Genomic DNA, 22,301 nt, shown 5'->3' with positions numbered 1-22,301 from the left:
AGTCCCGGTTGGTAATACCAGCCGGGACTAAAGGCCCCTGCCCCGCGGACGACCATTGGGCAGGGATCTTTAGTCCCGGTTGGTATTACCAACCGGGACTAAAGGGTCTTTTAGTCCCGGGGGCAAAAAAATGCCGAGGCTAATGCCAAATTAGGATATCGTTCTAAAGTCTATTCTCTAGTGTCTCCTACATACCAGCGGTTGTAAGCGTGTCCACTATCGCATTTTATACCTCAAAACCCTTCTAATAAAGTACACCGGAAAGGATGCGAGTACCTTGTGAAGCGAGCCCAAAGCACATGGTAATGGACTCATGGCTACTGTGGCCGACAAAGATCCACACTTAACTGAAAAAAAAAAGCATGCAGTGCTAAGCTTCCTTTATCGAAAAAAAGCTGTAAAGCTACATGCGCGCACATGACTACAGATCAGATCAGATCCTTGCAGTGCCAAGGAGAAAACAATACGGACCGTCAGTGAATAGGAGAGAGTGAGAGACCAGAAAGCCCTGGTGCTTTTTAACATACAGAAGAGCATTAATCCACAGCAACAAACCTTGAGAGCAAAGCAAGCAAGCAGAACCCTTGAGTGATTCAACTTGAGAGATTCCCACCATGGCTGTGGTCTTGGGGCGATGTGCAAGCTCGCCCCCAAGTTGCTCCAGCTGCTCCAATCTGAATACGAGCTGCAGACGAACGTGAAGAGGAAGGTGGAGTTCGTCACTCGGGAGCTGGAGAGCATCGAGGCCGCCCTCCACAAGGTGACGGCAGTGCCGTGGGATCAGCTCGATGAGCAGGTCAAGGTATGGGCTCACCAAGTTAGGGATGCATCTTATGACATGGAGGATGTCCTCGACACCTTCCTCCTGCGTGTCGAGGGTGGCGAGCCTGTAAACCATAGCTGGCTCGAACGTGCAATGAAGATGATGAGTGACCTGGTTGGCAAGTTCAAGGCTCGTCGCGACTTCACTGGTGCCATTGATGGCATCGAGAAGCAGCTTCAGGAGGTCGCCGACGGGCGTGCCAGGTACAAAATTGATGATATTGTGGCCAATCCTGCACCTGCAACAACTGTTGATCCTCGCCTTTCAGCTTATTTCACAAAAGCATCTCAGCTCGTTGGCATCGATGAGCCAAGGGATAAACTCATTGAGATGCTGTCCATACGTGAGGGTGACAGGTCCAGCAATGAGATGAAAATTATCTCTATTGTTGGGTTTGGAGGATTGGGCAAGACCACTCTTGCCAAGGCAGTATATGACAAGGTTTATCATCAATTTGATTGTGGTGCTTTTGTTCCAGTGGGCCGTAATCCTGATCCAAAGAAAGTCCTGAGGGACATTCTAATTGATCTCATTAATGGTGAGGACGAGAAACCCTTCTTTGATCAGTATAATGGAAGGAACACCGTTCCTGATCTGATGCCACTGGATGAACGGCAGCTCATCATTAAACTTCGTAAATTCATCAAAGGAAAAAGGTACACATTACCTACCCAATGCTATTGAAAAAAATTTATACACTATAATTGATCAGTGCTTTTAGTCTGATACTTTAAGACTACTTAAAGAGACATGCATCATTCGGGTCTCTATACATGTTGCAGGTTATTTTACTGATTATCAGCTTTCGCATCTATCATGTGCCTAGCTACTTCAATGCCTTTCGATGATATAGGGGATAGACGATCTTTTGGATAATTATTAACTGTTATAAAAACGGTTTGTGTAGGCCCATTTTATTTTTATGGTGGTCCACTAAGGGCCTCCGGCTATACTGTATGTATCAATTTTCATAAGGGGTAGAAACTGAATTTTCATAGGTCTGTCTCTACTGTATATATCGTGAGTTTAATAACCTGCTCTATTTTTGTTCTACTTAATAGTTTCTTAAAAATGGATTTTCTAAAGAAGGCCACCTAAGCCAATTGCCTTTCAAACTCTATCTTAAGTAGTAGTCGCATCAGGTGGCCCACCTCTGAAAATCAAATTTGTTGTAGTAACCAAGGTCAGTTTTTACAAGAAACTTGTGATGTTTCAATGTAACTCCAGAGCAATGAATTTACCGTCGAGCTAACAAATTTGATATTGGACCACTCCCTCCGTTTGTCAATCAAACACTGTTTGATGAATAATTTCTGTTCTGCTCAAGAGTAAAAATTTATCCAATAACCAACTGCATTATGCACAGTAGAGTGATCTGTGAGGTACATACCCGCCCCCTCTACAACTATTTGTCTATAATTACAAGACTGAAGAAGGCACATGAGGCTATTCCTTCAAAATTTCCTTGTTTTTCCACACATGACATAATGGAGTGGAGGGGATTCCAACATAAGTTTGTCATCCTCCTCTTCATCTAGCACAGTGTGACTAAGGTTCTCAACCATCCTCCGCTTGCAACCACGATAAGTTTTAACAATATTGCATGGTACTCCCTTTGCTTACTAAGAGGTAATACCCCAAACAAATATGAGCCCTTGATTTTTAGGTTTTTAAATTAACTAATTAATTAATTAACCTGGTAAATGAAAAAAAAAACTATTGTCAAATCCTGGATACAGAAGCAATAGGGTGCGACCAATTGTATGGCGAGCGATAGGATGCAGATGAAAGAGAGCGCGAGGTCGGCAGGGAGCGACCGAACAGACCACCAAGCCCAATGTGGCCATGACTTTTCACGTATGTGTTTTATAACATGTTTCATGTACGTTGGACATATTTCTCAAAAAAATGTACATTGGACATGTAGGCAAAGTTGGTACATACACAAAGTTTCACGTTTGCATCAATATATCACGTTATGCTATAAACGTAGGCATCAATAGATAATATAAAGTTGAACATTCAATTATGTCATATCTAATGTTGCAAAAAATAAAAAGATTTACCGCATCTAATAAATCATGTATACATCAATTAGATAAAAAAAGAAATGTAATAGCAGAGCTGGACTCTATGGTTGACACATCCAAGTAGTATTAGATCGCATCTTAAGAATAGGTTGAGTATTATTGTATATGGACTCCTGGATAGATAAGTACTCCATGGTAATATTTGATATGAAATGTTCGATTTATGTATCCCTTAATTTGGTCAATCATATTAGTTGTGTTCGATATTAAATATTTGGATTCATCATTTGATCTCGGCTATCAACGATAGAGATATTTTTTTGTTGAGATTATAAAAGTTGTATTTGGGATTAACCAAGACTCTTGGATGACTATAACAATCAATGGTATAGATCATACCTTGTTTTATAAGTTATACTAGAATCATGCCCATGTGTTGCAACAAAAAATAATAATACCATGATTACCAAGACTTCATTAGGTTTGTAGCTAAATTAAACTGGAAGAAAATAAAAAGTGAATTTATTATACCTCTACAAGTGCACGGATGGAAAGGTTCATGGTCTTTTTGCCAGAGGTCTGCTTTTAGTTCTTCTCCAGGAATTCATTCATAGAGTTGGAGTTCCATCTTGTGGCGTTGGCCTTCTATGCAGAGGAGGTATAACGTAGACGGATTGATGCTGGTTTGTCCGAGTAGGGGTTGAACTGCACCACCGGATGATATAAGCACACGGACAGGGATGCATGAGCTCTGGGGAGACAATGACGTGGATCGGGACTCCATATTGGACGCATGAGCATGGTAGAGGATGATGTTATGGTCTTTTTAGGTATAGAGATTTGGTATGACACCTATGAACCAATGCAAATTGCCGTAACATGTTCTGAAAATCAAACAGAGTAAATTTTTCTTTTTTTCCGTTTAATGTGTTAATATCTAGGCCATCCTAGAAAAAGTCGTGACTTCTTTTTTAAGACATGTTATTCTTGATTTTGGTAGCATCTCAGGATCAAAGCATTCATTTAAAACATAATGCTTTGCCAATCAAGCAATGGTTTTTTACATACTTGTATATTTTTTTAGTATTACATGCAGCAACACGGCAGGTGCCTTATTCAAATTGTCATATATTGGTAACTATTATACATGGTACGATGTAATAGTGTGCTCAGCAATTGGGATAAATATGATGGACACCATTCATTTATTTTGCTTTTATTGATTCATGGCTCTTGCCCTTTCATGTACAGGTACTGCATCGTTATTGATGATATATGGGATGAAGAAACATGGGAAGTCATTAAAAATGCTTTCGTGGACAGTAATCCTAGAAGTAGAATAATTGCAACCACTCGCAATTCTAAAGTCTCTGAAGAAATTGGCAAAGTTTATAGAATGGAAAAGCTTCCAGAAAGCCTGTCAAGAAAACTATTATATACAAGAACATTTGGCGCAGAAGAAAAATGGCCAGGGAACAATGATGAATTGGCTGTGGTATCTCAAAAAATACTGCATAGATGTGATGGTGTACCACTAGCTATTATTACAATAGGCAGTTTGTTGGCTGGGAAACAAATAGAGGAGTGGTCCAATGTGTATGACTCAGTTGGTTTTGGCAATGGAGATGACCGACAATGTTAACAATATGAAGAAGATATTATCTTTCAGCTACTACGATCTACCCTGTCATCTAAGGACATGCATGTTGTATCTAACTGTGTATCCAGAAGGTTCTAGGATCAACAATGGTGAATTAATTTACAGGTGGATAGCTGAAGGTCTAGTCCAGACAGAAGAAGGAAAAGAGCCTTTTAAGGTAGGAGAAAGCTACTTCCTTGAGCTCATAAACAGAAGCATGATCCAACCAGTGGAGCACTATGGTTTTTTAAATGGTTGTCGTGTCCATGACATGGTACTTCATATGATTCGTAATCTGTCCCGGGATGAAAACTTTTTTGCTGTGCAGGATAGTAAGCAATGGTCACAAGGAAGTCATGTCCGTCGACTAGCCTTGCACCGGGCAGAACATATTGAAGTTAATGATAGAGACGTGCCAAAACTGAGATCATTTAATGCCATATCGTGCGTTACAGACAACATCCCCCCTGTTTCGAGATTTAAAATGCTGCGTGTGTTGTCTCTAGTGGGTTGTCGTCCTCTGGAAGGTCATCTTGATACAGAGTATCTGGGGAAGTTACTTTATCTGAGGTACCTTGCGCTAGCGGATACACCTATCCGTGAGCTCTCTAAAGAAATAGGGCATCTTAAGTTTCTGCAGACACTGGCGTTTACTGGAACTGGGATAGAAGAACTACCGACGAGTATGAAGCAGCTTACAAAATTAATGTGCCTACTTGCTGATGACAAGACGAGAGTGCCGGATTGGATCGGCGAGCTGACGTCCTTAGCAGAGCTGTCGATGCAGGGTGCTGATGGAGACAGGTGCTTAATCAAGGATTTGGGGAAGCTAAGAAACCTCAGGACGCTCCGCATAGGAATAACTCTGCAGGACGAAGGAGAGGTGCGGGGATTTCTAGAGGCCCTGAGTAATCTGGAAAAGATTGAAGCTATATTAGTCCAGACGTCCAAACCTTTTGCCTGCAAGGACGCTATCATGCAACCGAGTTATGTCCTACATTGCAATAATCTCCATGTACTGAGTCTGAGTTCATTGGTATTCTCAAAGCTGCCCAAGTGGATTAACCCTCAAGCTCTTCCCAAGCTCTGCAGGTTGAGTCTGAGTTTGACTACACTGTATCAGCAGCATGTGGAAATCCTTGGCAAGTTTGAGAACCTCTCTCATCTCAGTCTACACGTCTCTGGTTTGTCGGAAAAAATTAGTATAGTTGGTGGTGGAAGATTCCAGAATTTGAGGTCCTTCAGAGTGGCCAGACTATGCCTACTAGAATTTGTACGGGGAGCTGTGCCAAGGCTTGAAGACATATGGTTGCTCATCCCTGGCCTTGTTTAGATTGCAAATTTTTACAATCTGGATATTGTAGCACGTTTCGTTTGTATTTGACAAACTTTATCCGATCATGGACTAACTAGGCTCAAAAGATTCGTCTCGTGATTTACAACCAAACTGTGCAATTAGTTAATTTTTTTACCTACATTTAATGCTCCATGCATGCGTCCAAAAATTGATGTGATGGAGAGAGAGTGAAAAAACTTGGAATTTAGAGGCAATCTAAACAAGGCCCCTGTGTGTACAATATTTAACACTAGCTATGACCTCGGTCTCAAATTTGGATTGGGAAATATCTCTGCGCTCCAGGCAGTGGAAGCTGTATTGGACTGTGCCTGTTGCCTCCCTAGGGAGGTGGAGCAAGTGGAGGCTGAGTTGAGGCACACAGTCAGCATCCACCCCAACCGTCCAACCCTTCAAATCACAAGAGTCTGTGAACACGAAATGGTGACCTCCTCAGATTCAGTGGTGGAACGACAAAAAAAGAGGGTCCGTACCAGTTGCACAGTCTACTTATAACATTATTTGGTTTTTATCATTACTGTATACACCTACTTATGCAGTCCGAAATGATCAACAGGCTTACAGACTACGGTCACAAATTGATCATCTGAAGATTGTTTATAATGCAATGCACCAGGAGGTGCTCGAGATGGGCGACATCAAAATTGACTTGAATCCCAGTGATGCAAAAAATAAGGTACACTCATGAGATCATCATCATGTATCAGTTGTACGACCTTTCCGATTTGAATATCTTTTCTTCATCAGCCGTAGTTACCTTTCTTGTCCACATAGTTAATAATTAATTATTGCTACGTTCGATCTCATTCCAGCTGTAGATATCAAAATGACATTATTGCAACTTATAACATTATTTATTATAATGTTATATCTGCTGTCTAGTGTCGAATTTATTATAAATACATAGTTGTCGCGTAGCTCTTAATTGTCAATCTCTGCCTACCGGCTAAAATTAACAGCAGGCACAGAGACTCGATGAAAGAAATATCATCAGATAGTACTTCATAACTCAATCCATCATGAGGCAGTCGAGATGGGCGAGCAGATAACTAACTTGAATCTCAGTGATGATTCAAAGAAAAATAACTAATTCGTCCTATTAAATGTTTAATAGTTCTCACAGCCAAATATCAATTCAAGCTTGGCACGTCCATGTTGGTGCCTTTTATTCTTGCTAGTTTGCTTTAATTCTCTATATATACCATTCAGCCCGTCCCTGCACGCCCGGCCCTTGAAGTACTACTTCGTCCATTCTTTTCTCATGGCGTTTTAGACTAGTCCTAATGGGGTTTCAATCTATGTAAATAAAGCGCCATATGGACAAAAATGGCATCACGGCATTAGAGTTATGGAGAGAGAATGATGGACGATGCTAGTTTCATCAAGATTGGGCGTTGAGAATGTTGCATTGGCATCCTAATGTCTAGTAGCGTGCATCACAATTTAATGCTATGTCCATCCTATGAAACGACAAAAATACTCAATGTCTTGTAGGTGGTGTTTTCATTCATCTACTGAAAACAGTAAAAGTGATGTGCCACTGTTAGTAACAACAACAAAATGGAACTTTTTACTGGTGTTCGCCCGAGGTAGATAATTTTCATCCGTAATAAATAATGTTTTGCGTTTCCTATGAGAATTTTGTTTACACGAGGACCACTACACTAATAAATGAGTGTGGTAGAGACAAGGATGTCCACTGTGTCACCCATATATATAATCTTACTCCCTCCGACCCAAAAAGAGTGTTATGGGTTCTGTGTAAGTTAAAGATTCTTAAGTTTGGCTAGATCTATAGAAAATATTAGCAACATTTGTATCTAAAATAAGCTTATTCGAAAGATATATTCAAGAATTAATCTAATGATATTTCTTATATTCCATAAACATTAATAGTTAATTATACATATTAGGTCCAAGTTAAAAATGTTTGACTTCCTATGAGACAAAGGGAGTATGTCATAATATATGTGATTGTATATTCTAATTAAGGACACCCTAAAGGGCAATTTAGCAGGGACATGTTCCTTCTATAATGACTTAGGCTCTAGTTGTTATGAAAAACATTTGGCAAAACTGTTTGGGAGAGTATATTTGAGAGGAGGAGCCGGTAGAAGCTAAAAGTTTTGGCATTGGCTCATCGTTCAAAAAATCTAGGGCGGCGGTAGCGGTGAGGTGGTGGGCGGTGGGGTGGGATGCGTGGGGGTGGCTAGAGGGTTGGGTTGGTGGTGCGGCTGCCAATGGGGTTGGGGTGCTAGGTTATGGTGGGAACAAAAAGGGATGAGTGTCGTATTGAGGGAGAGAGACAGAGGCAGGGTGGGGATGGGGTTGAGGCTGGGGGGCAGTCTTCTAAGGATTACTTATCGCACCATTTTTTCATAGCAGGTTGCCAAGTAAAAGAAGCCCATCTCCAAAAATTGATTCTCGAAGGCTAGCCTCTAAAGTGGACCGCCTCCCTTACCATTTACACAGAGGGTCCATTGGTCCACCTTTTAAACTCAATATTCTGAAATAGGGGTTATATTTTTAGCGTCTCCTAAAAACAGCTGACATAAAAAAACCTTTGACAGAAATGGACTGACAAAAGTGCAATGTCTGAAAATAAAAGGCTCTCTCCTAAAATCATTGTGTGTTGGTGCTTGCAACAGGTGCAAGGATTTCGTCAGCTATTCTAAGAGACATATGACCGCGTGCAGCACAAGCTACTTCCCTGTGCAAGAAGATACACCTATACATGATCGTGACCTCGCACATCACGCTCCTGTAATGCACGTCTTCACTTCAATCCACATATTGCAGCCTTATGTTTTGTACGCACCCAGTTTGTATTAATTGGAAATGCATTCTGTTCTCACAATAGGTGGAGGATATCAAGGCTATGGAACAGGCATTGGAGATACTCACCGTCGAATATCCACGACTCGCTGCAATGCTGGACGAACTGAGATATACGTTCAGCCTGCAGGTACGTCATACTCTGTACTCATGATACTACATACATACATTGCGAATAATCCATGGTTGCCCAGTTTTAGCCTCTAACTTTATAAAACTGTTTGCACAGGGAGCTATGCCAATGCCTCATGTCTTGAACCTGAACATCCGTGTGTTTGACATTATGGTCGACAAGCTGGGTCTTGACCTAGGATTATTAGGAAAGATCTCATCACTGCAGGGAATCAAGGCTCACGTCATCTGTGACTTTTGCTTCCCAACGGAAGTGGAGGAAGTGGAGGCCGAGCTGAGGCAGGCGGTCGAGATCCACCACCCTAACAACCCTCCAACGCTTGAGATCATAAGATACGCTGAAGATAGAATGGTAAAGTCTGATTCAGATTCGCAGATGTTGTTCGAACGACAAAAATGCAAGGTATATGCCCCGCTATGCACTACTGTACTTAGTCAATCATCAGATTTTGTAGCCTTGGTCTCGATCCTAAATTTAAGCCTTGTACCGGCTGAAATTATTAACGACAGAGGACACGACTCGTCGACCAAGTTAATCATCAGATACACCTTCAAAACACACTGAACAATAAGGTAGTCGAGATTGTTGAGCAGAAAACTAATACGACTCTCCGGGATGCTGCAAAACATAAGGTACTCTCCACTTGATCCATAGGGTCATTGGTTCTGAGTCCATGCATTATGAATAGAAATAATCATACCATCTAGTATCTATACACCTTTCTGACTTGGCTGCTCCTTAAATTTGTCTGGACGTGTCATATAGGTCCCCAAAATCATAAAATGTATCTTTAGGTCCCTAAAGTAAGTTCGGGTCTCATCCCAGTCCACACGGGTGCTTACCCGACCCACTAGCTGATGTGCCATACGGACACTCAGCGCTTACATGGATCTCTACGATTTTCGAAAACACGTATTTTTTATACGAACTCGGATGAAGATGATTATTTTCTGAAAACTGTAGCCCTTGATGATATTGATAACTGTCTAGTTTTGAGTTTTTTAATTTGAGATCATTAGCATGCTCAAAAAATATTGTAAAGTTTTAGCAGCATATTAATCGCGTACAAAACTTGTCGCCAAAGAAAAATCATAACTTTCTTGTATGGTGTCAAATAAAAACACATTGTATATGAAAGTTACAGCTCTAGACGAGGTCTGCATATTTATAGTTTGAATGCAGTCAGATAATTTATATGAAAGTTGTTGCACTCGATTACACCTACATCTTTCAAGTATTGAGATTTTTTATAAATTTGTAGATCTCATCGAGACCTAGAATTTTTGTATGCAAAGTATTTTTATTGGACACCATAAGAAAAATATGATTTACATGTTTGGTACACGATTAACATGTTGCTGGAAAGTTTACATTAAAAGCATCTTAACCATCTCAAATAAAAACCCAAAACTAGAAAGTTACAGATCTCATGGAGGGCTACAATTGCCATATTAGAATTAGCTCCATCCAAGGTCGTATGAAAAAGGATACTCAGATCCATGTAAACGTTGAATCAGCATGCCACATCAGCTATCGGGTCGTGTAAATACTCGTTTACTGGATAAGACCTGAACTAACTTCAGGGCCCAAAAATGTATTTTGAGACTTTGGGAACCTATATGGCACTTACAGGTAACTTCAAGGAGCTTTGGTGAATTTCACTCTTTTTTTGTTGACCCTTATGGTTGTTGGCTACCTTGCTTGCAGGAGCAACGATTTCGTGAGCACTTCAATGCCATCAAAGACCGTGTGGCATATGAACTACTTCGGGTGTATGAAAATATACCTAATCCTGACCTCAAAAGATTGGTAATGTGTTTCCCATTGATATGATTATTATCTCACATCATCTCCCACATTGTGCTGCTTCATTCATACTTTACGCTGGTTACTCATTATTTTTCGTTTGCACAAACTTAGTCTCTCATAATACAATGCCTTGAGTAGCCCACCCATCCAGTTGTATTTAACGGAAATGCTTTGCATGCTTCTGGCAACAGACGGAAGAAATTGAGGATACGGAACGGGCGCTCCAGATACTTACGGTTGAATATCCACGGCTGGCTGCAATGCTGGAGGAACTGATAACTGCACTCGGCCTGGAGGTTCTCATTTATATATACTAATTAAATGCATTGGTTTCTGCTCGTCTCTTCTTAGGACCATATAATAATAAATATTGTTTCCAGGCAGAGGATGAGGATGAGGTCACAGACGACAAGGAGGCCACGGCAACCTCACTATCCGACAGAAAACTGGAGGATGAGGTAACAGGGAATGAGGATACTGAATGCATTGGAGAACTTTCATTGCCCAGTTACCGCTAAATAAGATAGCTTGTACATCATCGATTTGACAAAATTTGTACAGGGAGCTGTGCCAAGGCCTCGAGTCATGGCCTTGTACATCGATGTGGATGATGTAATGGACAACAACATCGGTCTCCACTTTGGATTAGGAAACCACCGGTCTCTCCAGGGACAGGGAATCAAAGCTTACATCGACTGTGCCCTTTGCTTCCCAACTGAACTGGAGTCGGTGGAGGCTGAGTTGAGGCACGCCATCCATATCCAGCAACCCAACAACGCTCCAACCATTGAGATCATAAGATTCCGTGAAGATAAAATGGTGAACTCTGATTCGCAGATGTTGGAACGACAAAAGCGGAGGGTACGTATAGCTGTAACAAGATCGATCTGCTCTCTACTTTTTAATTTATTATAAATACATAGTTGTCGCGTAGCTCTTAACGGTCAATCTCTGCCTATGCCGGGTAATAAAATTAACAACAGGCCGCAAGACTCTGCGTAAGAATTGGACATCAGCAAGACCTTCATAACGCAATTTATAGCGAGGCAGTCGAGATGCACGAGCTGATAACGAACTTGAATCTCAATGATGATACAAAGAATAAGGTACTTCTCGTCACGCATGAATAACTAATTCATTCCATGAATTGTTTAATCGATCTCACAGCAAAATCTCAATCCAAGCTAGGCACGTCCATGTTGGTGCCTTTTATTAACTAGCAAACATGCCCGTGTGTTGCAAAGAGAGAAAAAGTGATAAATAACTATTTATATGTTTTCCCCTTTTTATAAAATTTGAGAGCTGTAATTTTTTTTTGTGATGACATCCAAAATATAAGCAAAAGTTGACAATAATACGGCAATGTATAATTAAGCCTATATCGTTAAAATAAGGTCCTGATAGGTTTTTTCTCGCATTGCTAAACACAAATATATTTGCTCGCACATATAATTAAGTTTAATTTTTATAATATCCATACCTTGGAGAATTATAGCCTTCATTAGGTCTATAACTTTCTAGTTTTCAGGTTTTGAAATGAGACAAGTAAGATGCTCAAAAATATTGTAAAGTTTCTGCAGCATATTGATCGTGTACCAAACTTGTCGTCGTAGAAAAATCATATATTTCTTGTATGGTGTCGGATAAAGATACTTTGTATATGAAAATTATAGCTCTAGATGAGAAGTACATATTCATAGTTTGAATTTTGTCATTTGAGGTCATTAAGATGGTCAAATAATTAATATAAAGTTTCAACATCATATTAATCGCGTGCTAGAGCTTGCCGCTTTAGAAAAATTATATGTTTTTTGTATGCGGTCAGATAAAGATACTTTTTATATGAAAGCTGCAGCGCTCGATGGGATCTACAGCTTTCATGTATTGAGATGTTTTATTTGAAGTTGTTTAGGCTTCTTTAAAAAAATGATAAACACAACTTCAAATAAAAATCCAAACAACTTCAAATTAAAAAAACTTAAAATTATAAAGTTGCAGATCTTTTCAAGAGCTACAACTTCAATATGAAAAGTATCTTTATCCGACCGCATACAAGAAAGATATGATTTTTTAAGACGACAAGCCCAAGTATGTAATTTATATTATTTTTCTGACCATTTTAACGATCTCAAATGACAAAATTCAAAACTATGAATTTGTAGATATCATCGAGAGCTCATATATAAAATATCTTTATCTAACACCATGCAAGAAAGAGATTAATAAGCTGTTAAATTTTATTTTATTTTTTGATCATCTTAACCATCTCAAATGACAATATTCAAAATTACGAATTTGAGATCTCACCGAGACCTAGAATTTTCATATACAAAGTATATTAATCAAACAATATACAAGAAAATATGATTTACAAGTTTGGTATGCGATTAATATGTTGCTGAAACTTTATATTACCATTTTAAGCATCTTAATGTTCTCAAATCAAAAAACTCAAAACTAAAAGTTTTAGATCTCATGGAGGGCTACAATTGTCATATTAGAATCATCTTCATCCAAGGTCGTATGAAAAATTAAGTGTTGCTGCTACACGTGGGTCCCATCTGTCAGTCAGATCCATGGAAACGGTGAGTCAACATGCCGCATCTGCTACCAGGTCCGGTGAATTTCACTTTCTTTTTCTTGATCCTTGTGGTTGTTGGCCACCTTTGCTTACAGGAGCAACGATTTCTTGAGCACTTCAATGCCATCAAAGACCGTGTGGAACATGAACTACTTCAGGTGTATGAAAATATACCTAATCCTGACCTCAAACGAGTGGTAATGTGTTTTCCATTGCTATGATTATTATCTCGCATCATCTCGCACATTGTGCTGCTTCATTCGTACTTTGCGCTGGACGCTGGTTACTCATTATTTTTCGTTTGCACAAACTTAGTTTCTCATATATACAAAGCCTTGAGTAGCCTACGCACCCAGTTTGTATTAATTGGAAATGCATTCTGTTCTCACAATAGGTGGAGGATATCAAGGCAATGGAACAGGCATTGGAGATACTCACCGTCGAATATCCACGACTCGCTGCAATGCTTGGACGAACTGAGATATAGGTTCAGCCTGCAGGTACGTCGTACTCTGTACTCACTGATACTATGTACATACATTGCGAATAATCCATGGTTGCCCAGTTTTAGCCTCTAACTTTATAAAACTGTTTGCACAGGGAGCTATGCCAATGCCTCATGTCTTGAACCTGAACATCCGTGTGTTTGACATTATGGTCGACAAGCTGGGTCTTGACCTAGGATTATTAGGAAAGATCTCATCACTGCAGGGAATCAAGGCTCACGTCATCTGTCAGTTTTGCTTCCCAACGGAGGTGGAGGAAAGTGGAGGCCGAGCTGAGGCAGGCGGTCGACATCCACCACCCCAACAACCCTCCGACGCTTGAGATCATAAGATACGCTGAAGATAGAATGGTAAACTCTGATTCAGATTCGCAGATGTCGTTGCGACGACAAATTTTGAGGGTACGCGCACCGCTCTGCAATATAGTACTTTATCAATCATCAGATTCTGTAGCCTTTGTCTCAACCCTAAATCTATGCCTTGAACCGGCTGAAATTATTAAAAACAGAGGACAGGACTCGTCGACAGAGTCAATCATCAGAAACACCTTTATAACACACTGAACAATAAGGTAGTCGAGATTGTTGAGCAGAAAACCAATACGACACTCAGCGATGCTGCAAAACATAAGGTACTCTCCACTTGATCCATTGGGTCATTGATTCTGAGTCCATGCATTATGAATGGAAATAATCATACCATCTAGTATCTACACACCTTTCTGACTTGGCTGCTCCTTAAAGTTGTCTGCACGTGTCATATAGGTCCCCAAAATCATAAAATGTATCTTTAGGTCCCTAAAGTAAGTTCGGGTCTCATCCAAATCCACACGGGTGGTTACCTGACCCGCTAGCTGATGTGTCATACTGACTCAGCACTTACATGGATCTCTACGGTTTTCGAAAAAAACGTATTTTTTAATACGACCTCGGATGAAGATGATTATTTTATGAAAACTGTAGCCCTTGATGAGATTGATAACTGTCTAGTTTTGAGTTTTTTAATTTAAGATCATTAAGATGCTCAAAAAATATTGTAAAGTTTTAGCAGCATATTAATCACGTACAAAACTTGTCGCCAAAGAAAAATCATAACTTTCTTGTATGGTGTCAAATAAAGACACTTTGTATATGAAAGTTACAGCTCTAGACGAGGTCTACATATTTATAATTTGAATTTAGTCAATTGAGGTCATTAAGATGGTTAAACATTTAGTATAAAGTTTCAGCAACATATTAATCGTGTGTACCCTAGCTTGTCGCCTTAAAAAATCATATCTTTTTTGTATGCAGTCAGATAATTTATATGAAAGTTGTTGCACTCGATTTTATCTACATCTTCCAAGTATTGAGATTTTTTTTGATTGTGTAGATCTCATCGAGACCTAGAATTTTTGTATGCAAAGTATTTTATGGGACACCATACGAAAATATGATTTACATGTTTGGTACGCAATTAACATGTTCCTAAAAACTTTATATTAAAATGAAAAATATGATTTACATGTTTGGTATGCGATTAACATGTTGCTGAAAAATTTATATTAAAAGCATCTTAACCATCTCAAATAAAATCTCATGGTGGGCTACGATTGCCATATTAGAATTAGCTCCATCCAAGGCCGTATGAAAAAGGATACTCAGATCCATGTAAACGTTGAATTAGCATGCCACGTCAGCTACCGGGTCGGGTAAATACTCGTTTACTGGATGAGACCTGAACTAACTTCAAGGCCCAAAAATGTATTTTGAGACTTTGGGAACCTATATGGCACTTACAGGTAACTTCAAGGAGCTCTGGTGAATTTCACGCTCTTTTTTTGCTGACCCGTTTGGTTGTTGGCCACCTTCGTTACAGGAGCAACGATTTCATGAGAACTTGAATGCTGTCAAAGACCGTGTGGAACATGAACTACTTCGGGTGAATGAAAATATACCTAATCGCGACCTCAAAAGAGTGGTAATGTGTTTTCCATTGCTATGATTATTATCTCGCATCATCTCCCACATTGTGCTGCTTCATTCATAGTTTACGCTGGTTACTCATTATTTTTTGTTTGCACAAACTTAGTCTCTCATATATACAAAGCCTTGAGTAACCCACCCATGCAGTTGTATTTAACGGAAATGCTTTTGCACCCTTGTGGCAACAGACAGATGAAATTGAGGATATGGAACGGGCGCTCCAGATACTTACCGTTGAATATCCACGGCAGGCTGCAATGCTGGAGCAACTGAAAACTGCACTCGGCCTGGAGGTTCTCATTTATATATATTAATTAAAGGCCATTGGTTTCTGCTCGTCTCTTATCAGCAACATAATAATAAATATTATTTCCAGGCAGAGGATGAGGATGAGGATGAGGTCACAGATGACAAGGAGGCCTCGGCAACCTCACTATCCAAGGAGGTGGTCTTTGCAGCCTCAGTGTCCGAAACAAGTGGGGAGGAGGTCTCAGCAGCTTCACTATCTGGCAGAGAAGAGGAGAAGAAGAGGAGGAGGAGGCCTTGGCAATCTCCCTATCCGACAGAAAAGAGGAGGATGAGGTAACCGAGGTGGTCCCTGCAGTACGTCTCGGTGTCTGAAACAAATGGGGAGGAGCCAATACACTTGTCGAATCAATAATCCATCGGTTTATATATATAATCAACGCCAGTGAGGTGACCATCCACAGCATGCTAATAATCTGTTTCAAGGAGAATTTCGCCTCGGCTTGTGAGTCTTCATTTTAGTTGACTCAGGTGTGTTGTGTCTTGGTGTGGGGCTACAGCATATATATAATTCGTAACAACTCTGTTTTTAGTCGAGTAATAAAGTACGTAGACATATGCATCTGCGTGCCTTCAAAAACCCTGTAATAACGAGAAGATTTGTCTTCAAGTCGTTGCTGTGTGTGCTCTCAAAACCTTAAGATGCAGAACATGGTGTTAATAGTTATCTATTTTCGACACTTGTGAGGTATTTGTTTCCAGGATGTGCATAGTGTTCCTGCTGGAGTTCTCTCCTGCAGATTGTGTTGCACGAGAAGCACGTGTTGGATGATTCCAATCCGCTTGTTTGCATCTTTTACTGACTGTATATGCGCCAAGCTGCCTAATTGTCTTATTTATTACTCCTAATTGTCTTTTACCCATCACGTACCCTCGGACTCTGACGCGTAGTCGAAGGCCATAGCGACGCGGCCTGATGAGATTCGCGAGGTGTGGGCAGCCATCCTTGAGGACAAGTTCGCCAAGATCCGCGACATCATCGGCGACTACCCTTACGTTGCCATGGACGTGCAGCACCCCGGCGTACATGGTGCACCGCCCTCTCCGTCCGGAGCTGCTGAGCAAGTCGCTGGCCGAGTACAACTATGCCACGATCACTACGGGACAGAGCATCTTTGCCGAGGGCCCAGGGCACTCGGCAAAGGTTTTGCCGAGCGCCGCCCTCGGCAAAGAGCCCTCGGAAAAAAATTTAACGGCAAAGAGGCTCTTTGCCGAGGGCCAGTTGTCGGGCACTCGGCAAAGCATTTTCCGAGGGCCAACGGCGGCGCTCGGCAAAGAAAAGCAGCCGTCAACGGCGCTGCTCCGTTGACGGCGTCTTTGCCGAGTGCTGACAGTTTGAGCACTCGGCAAAGACATTTTTTATTTTTTTTTCAAAAACTCTTTGCCGAGTGCCACGGCGGCAAGGCACTCGGCAAAGACATTTTTTATTTTTTTTAAAAAACTCTTTGCCGAGTGCCTCCCCAGCTTGGCACTCGGCAAATATTTTTTGCTTTTTTTTAAAAAAAAATCTTTGCCGAGTGCAATGTCCTGGCACTCGGCAAAGTTTCCCAGCTTTGCCGAGTGTCATGACCATTGCACTCGGCAAATCAACCGAAACTGCAATTTTTTTTTGTTTTTTGTATTCCACTGACACAAGTCACAACCACAAGTAAAGCTCAAGTCCAAGCACATGACGAAGCACAACTCCTCAAAAAAGCGGCCTATGATACGATGGTTCATTCGGTGATGCATTAGCGGGGTTATTCGAACCCGCCAACGGAAGCTGCAAAAAGGATAAGAGGTTGCATATGTGAGATTCATCTAGTAAGTTTCTATGTGAAGCATTGGTGTATGTCATAGCTAGTGCAAGCATGTAGTAAGTTTCTATGTCAAACATCTAGTAAGTTTCTATGTCAAGCATCTAGTAAGTTTGTATGTCAACCATGGTTGTATGTCAAGGAAGCATCTAGTAAGAGTGAATTTTCATACTTACAGGAGTGGCTGTAGCAGTAGGCGGTGGAGGTGCTACCAACGGCAAAGGTACACTCCCTTGCTGGACACTCCGCATGAAGGCCTCCATTTCTTGCATCCTCCTCTCCTGGGCCGCGAACGCTTCCCTCTGGGCCTGTAGTTGCGCGCTCTGAGCCTCGACCACGAGCTTCTGGGCCTGCAGCTCGGCCTGCAATACAAACTTCAATGTTTCAGTAATGCAAATGTAACTTAGGTATGCAAAGATGAACGTACGACGAGTAAAACAGGACGTACCTCGAGAGCGTCGACCCGCTGCAGTGACGGACTAGGCCGTGGGCATATGGGCTGGCTGGAGCTCGTGCTCCGTGCTCGGAGCACGTCGAGAGAGGGAACAGTGGTGGAGTCGATGGCTCCGTCTGCAATCCACAGCCGCCCATGCTTCTTGCCTCCTCCTAGCCTCATGATGGTCTCTGCATCAATGGGCTCAGTGCGCACATCGTAATCTTCCCCATGGACCTCCCTCACCTTTGAGGTGTACTCTTGGACCTTAGTGTGCACGGTCGGGTCGGAGTACACCTCGCGCGGGGCAGACGGGTCGAAGGAGACAGAGGAAGACGCCCTGCCCATGTGGGACATAGCCCACGCAGAGAACTCCGAGACCTCCACGCCCGGGTGTGCAGCCTCCTACGAGTAAGACGGCAAGATGGTGAGAAATAAGGCAGAACTCAGCGTCAAATAAGATGACTGGTAATATATCTTGTTGTGTGGAAGCGATATCCGTTCACGTCATAACCGGTAAATGACTGCACCCTAACGTCATAGCCGCCTGCAACCGGTCTCAACTCCTCACTCATGGACGAGTCAGTCTGGGCCTGCAAGCTCAAGCATGATAGGTCGTTATATTAATCGAACGAACGAGAAACTTGGAATATGGAACGTGAGAGCTAAATTGGACATTACCTTTTGTTTGAACCAAGAAATGAAATCAGGCCTCCCCGCACCCGCACCCCGAGAAAGAAGGGTGTCATGTTCCTGCGAGGTAGGATCCCTTGATTGATGCCAGGACTCACGAACAAATTCCCTGTCCGAACGAGAATCAGTGGGGTTGCATGAAGAATATTCAGGGCGTATTGAGACAAGTTTGTTGAGAACTTACTCGAAGAACGGCTGCACCTCGGGAAGGTTGGTCAACACATATGGCATGACACTTCGCCACTCTTCATGTCCCAATATCTTATTGGTCGATCCACTTGCGCTGCCGAGTTGGCCTTAGAACAGGCTATGGGTCCATTCATTTTCACCAACATTGTAACGAGGGAGTGGATTATGATTGCTAGGAAGTTTCGGCTTGTAGTATAGTGTTGTGAAGTTTGCCACCTCCTCCCTTAGACTTGCCTCTACAATGGAAGCCTCAATTCTGGCTTTATTTGTACATTTCTTGCGAAGAGTCTTTAGACATCTCTCGATTGGATAGCACCACCGGGCTTGCACGGCCCCCCCAAACGTGCCTCGGATGGGAGGTGCACAATCAGATGCTGCATGGGCAAGAAGAAGCCGGGTGGAAAGATCTTCACCAGCTTATAGAGCAACACAGGTGCCGCTTTTTCCAAGTCCTGAGCGACGGTCCGAGATATCTCCTTGGCACAAAGCTGACGGAAGAAAAAGCTCAACTCTGCCAGCACTTTCTCATTTTTTTTCCACGGCCTCCACATGCGATGACAAGACACCTCGACAAGTTTCGTGATTTTCGGACTTCGTTTGGATTTTATATAATTTAAATACACTTTTACCGCAAGTACATCGCCATGTTACGACAACAAGATGCTCGTAATTTCATGCGAGTTCCTAGATACGGCCTCAACATACGCCAAACATCATGAATACCATTTTTTGAATGACCAAATTCCATTATTTCATGTACATGCAGTTCAAATTTGAAATAGTCGAAAAAATTCAACGAAACAAAAATAATTAAGGAAATATAGTAAAAAAACTCAAAATTGTCCCAAATTTTGAAATGGAGTTTCAATTACTGTAGCAAGGCTCAGGAAAAAATGGGGAGAAAAAAAACAACATTTTTTTTTAATTTGCTGAGTGTCAACCTTGACACTCGGCAAAGACTGTCTTTGCCGAGTGCCAGGTCACAGGGCGCTCGGCAAAGGATTTTTTAAAAAAAATTTGCAAAAACGGTTAAAAAGTCTTTGCCGAGGGCCTAACGGTGATGCCTTCGACAAAAATTGACGGTAGAAGACGAACATCGTGTCAGACGGTGTTGCCGAGGGCCGACCCTTTGCCGAGGGTTTAGCCCTCGGCAAATAATTATTGTTGCCGTATGCTTGTCTTTGCCGAGGGTCTAGCCCTCGGCAAAGAGTCTATGCCGAGTGCCCGATTATTTGCCCTCGGCAAAGGGACAGGCACTCGGCAAAGATGCTCTGTCCCCTAGTGGATGAAGGCCACCGTCGACTGAGCAAGTCGCAGGGCACGCAGCCGATGATTGACCCGGACGACAGACGCCGTCCCTGCGCCTGGAAGTCAACTTCCGAGGGTTTGATCCTCGGATCGACGTCACGGACGCAGACCGCATCGATTATGGATCTCCATTGGCTACCTGCTCAAGTTGCTCACCAACGGAACTACGGAAGCCTGCCTGACACGATTGTATATATGTTACTATTATACAATCTAGATTTTTGTTTTGATTGGTTTGGGTTGTCTGCTCACGCTAGTTACAGGACAGCCTCGCGTGTACGTGTGTTGGAGACTTGGAATCCGGCCGAATCTATGACTTTGCCCATGTTACGTTTTGTGGCGGCAATCCGCGTTGCGTTGCGTGCAGTGTGCGGCTGCAGCCGTGCGCAGACCCCCCGCTGGCAAGCCACGGAATGGCTGGGCTCACGATTTCGTATTTCACCGAAAGAGAATGACAAATGAAATCTCAGAAAAGTTAAGGCTGCTATATCGCAGTCAATGTTCTCTAGAAATCGCGTGTATATTTTTCAGAGGCGGTTGCATAAAATGATTTGTACAGTCTGTTGATAACATGTCTCACCTCGAAAAATAGATTTCTAAACCCAGTTGATAACGTTGTCCACCTCTATAAAAATCAAATAAAAACAAAAAGCACAGTGCATGTACGGCCACAGTGGCCGCACAACCGGGCTCCCTGAGGCAGCCATCCCCGTGCCCCAGCTGCTGCCCGCTGCCTGCGTTTGCGTGCGCCATGCCCGGCCGACCACCGCACCGCTACCGCGCCCATGTCTCGGTCAGCTATGACCACGCGCGCTCCTTGCCCAATTGCCCATACATGCCATGGACGGTGCCGCCTCGTGCCCTCGAGCTGTTGTGCCTGTGTGCGCTGCCGACATGTGCTGTTCAGTGCCGTGGACATACTACTATAGAATTGGACATCACTATCGGCCTCATCACTGTCGGATGTTAAGAAACCGACAGTGATAGTCTATCACTGTCGATTTTAGCTAAAACCGGCAGTAATAGGATCAACCGACACTGATATTTTGATCTTTACTGTCGGTTCATATCACTGTCGGTTTTAGCCAAGAACCGACAGTGATATTGGATTAGCACTGCCGGTTTTAGCCAAGAACCGATACTGATACAATCAGGGGCGGACACAACGGTGGGGTGGGGGGGCTCAAGTCCCCCCTACCCACATCGCAGCAGTGGAACCTCCTGTGGAGCCCCCATAAATTTTTAGGCAAAGTTCGATATTGTAGGGGGCTGAGACTTAAGATCCAACAGCAGTGTTGTTCAGTCTCCCTAAAATATTTTTTGGGTCCGCCGCTGGATACAATCACTGTCGGTTCGTGGCTTGAACCGACAGTGATATGCTGCAAGAAAACTTCATAAATTTCTCATATAATGTTCTATTAAGACGAACTTTATATCAAAGTTGTAGTACTTGACGAGATCTACAACTTTGTAGTTTAAACTTTTTTAAATTTAAGATCGTTTGGATGTCCAAATATTTTCATTTGAAATCATCTATATAACGAAAATTACGTTTGATTTCTCAAATTAAAAATTTGAATTTTTCAAACGACATCGGATGGAAAAATGCTAAAAACAAAAGTTGTAGATCTCAAAAAGTTATACAACTTTGTAGTTGACAACTTTTTTATTTGAAATCATTTACTAGTTCAAAATATTGTTTAAATTAAATTTTAAAATTATCAAAGAACTCTTATTTTTCTTTTTAATCTCTGGCTAAAACTTGTAACTAGTCTTTGTCCCTCATGCTAACTTCAAATTTGATAATTTCTTTTTCTAAAAATTCTAAAATCATGCTCTATCAATTTATTGTATTCTTACAACTATTATTTTCTCCATCTTTTCATGTGAGTGTGTTTTATC

General features: G+C 41.9%; 1 protein-coding gene and 1 pseudogene across 1 annotated transcript; both read left to right on the top strand.

The window, feature by feature from the left end:
• The first annotated feature begins 634 nt into the window (after window positions 1-634).
• Window positions 635-5,839, top strand: LOC136480717 (disease resistance protein RGA5-like; annotated as a pseudogene).
• A 2,659-nt stretch (window positions 5,840-8,498) lies between these two features.
• On the top strand, window positions 8,499-16,665 carry LOC136482774 (uncharacterized). The gene is made up of 13 exons (XM_066479976.1): window positions 8,499-8,609; window positions 8,707-8,811; window positions 8,911-9,216; window positions 9,324-9,446; window positions 10,522-10,623; window positions 10,815-10,919; window positions 11,004-11,081; window positions 11,185-11,484; window positions 11,607-11,729; window positions 14,219-14,341; window positions 15,568-15,669; window positions 15,863-15,967; window positions 16,051-16,665. Exons 1-13 carry the CDS (start codon window positions 8,529-8,531, stop codon window positions 16,258-16,260), a joined length of 1,863 nt encoding a protein of 620 aa, XP_066336073.1. The 5' UTR covers window positions 8,499-8,528; the 3' UTR covers window positions 16,261-16,665.
• The last annotated feature ends 5,636 nt before the right edge of the window (window positions 16,666-22,301 follow it).

The sequence above is a fragment of the Miscanthus floridulus genome, chromosome 9, assembly GCF_019320115.1.
Source record: "Miscanthus floridulus cultivar M001 chromosome 9, ASM1932011v1, whole genome shotgun sequence".
NCBI lineage: Eukaryota > Viridiplantae > Streptophyta > Magnoliopsida > Poales > Poaceae > Miscanthus > Miscanthus floridulus.
The sequence above is the reverse complement of the archived record's forward strand: the minus strand, read 5'-3'. Positions and strand labels throughout refer to the sequence as shown.

Excerpts from the sequence above, each read along its gene's own strand:
- LOC136482774 (XM_066479976.1), top strand. The coding sequence starts at position 8,529 with ATGACCGCGTGCAGCACAAGCTACTTCCCTGTGCAAGAAGATACACCT. Across the intron at positions 9,447-10,521 it reads GGGATGCTGCAAAACATAAG|GAGCAACGATTTCGTGAGCA; the intron begins GTACTCTCCACT and ends CCTTGCTTGCAG. Across the intron at positions 15,670-15,862 it reads ATCGCGACCTCAAAAGAGTG|ACAGATGAAATTGAGGATAT; the intron begins GTAATGTGTTTT and ends TTGTGGCAACAG.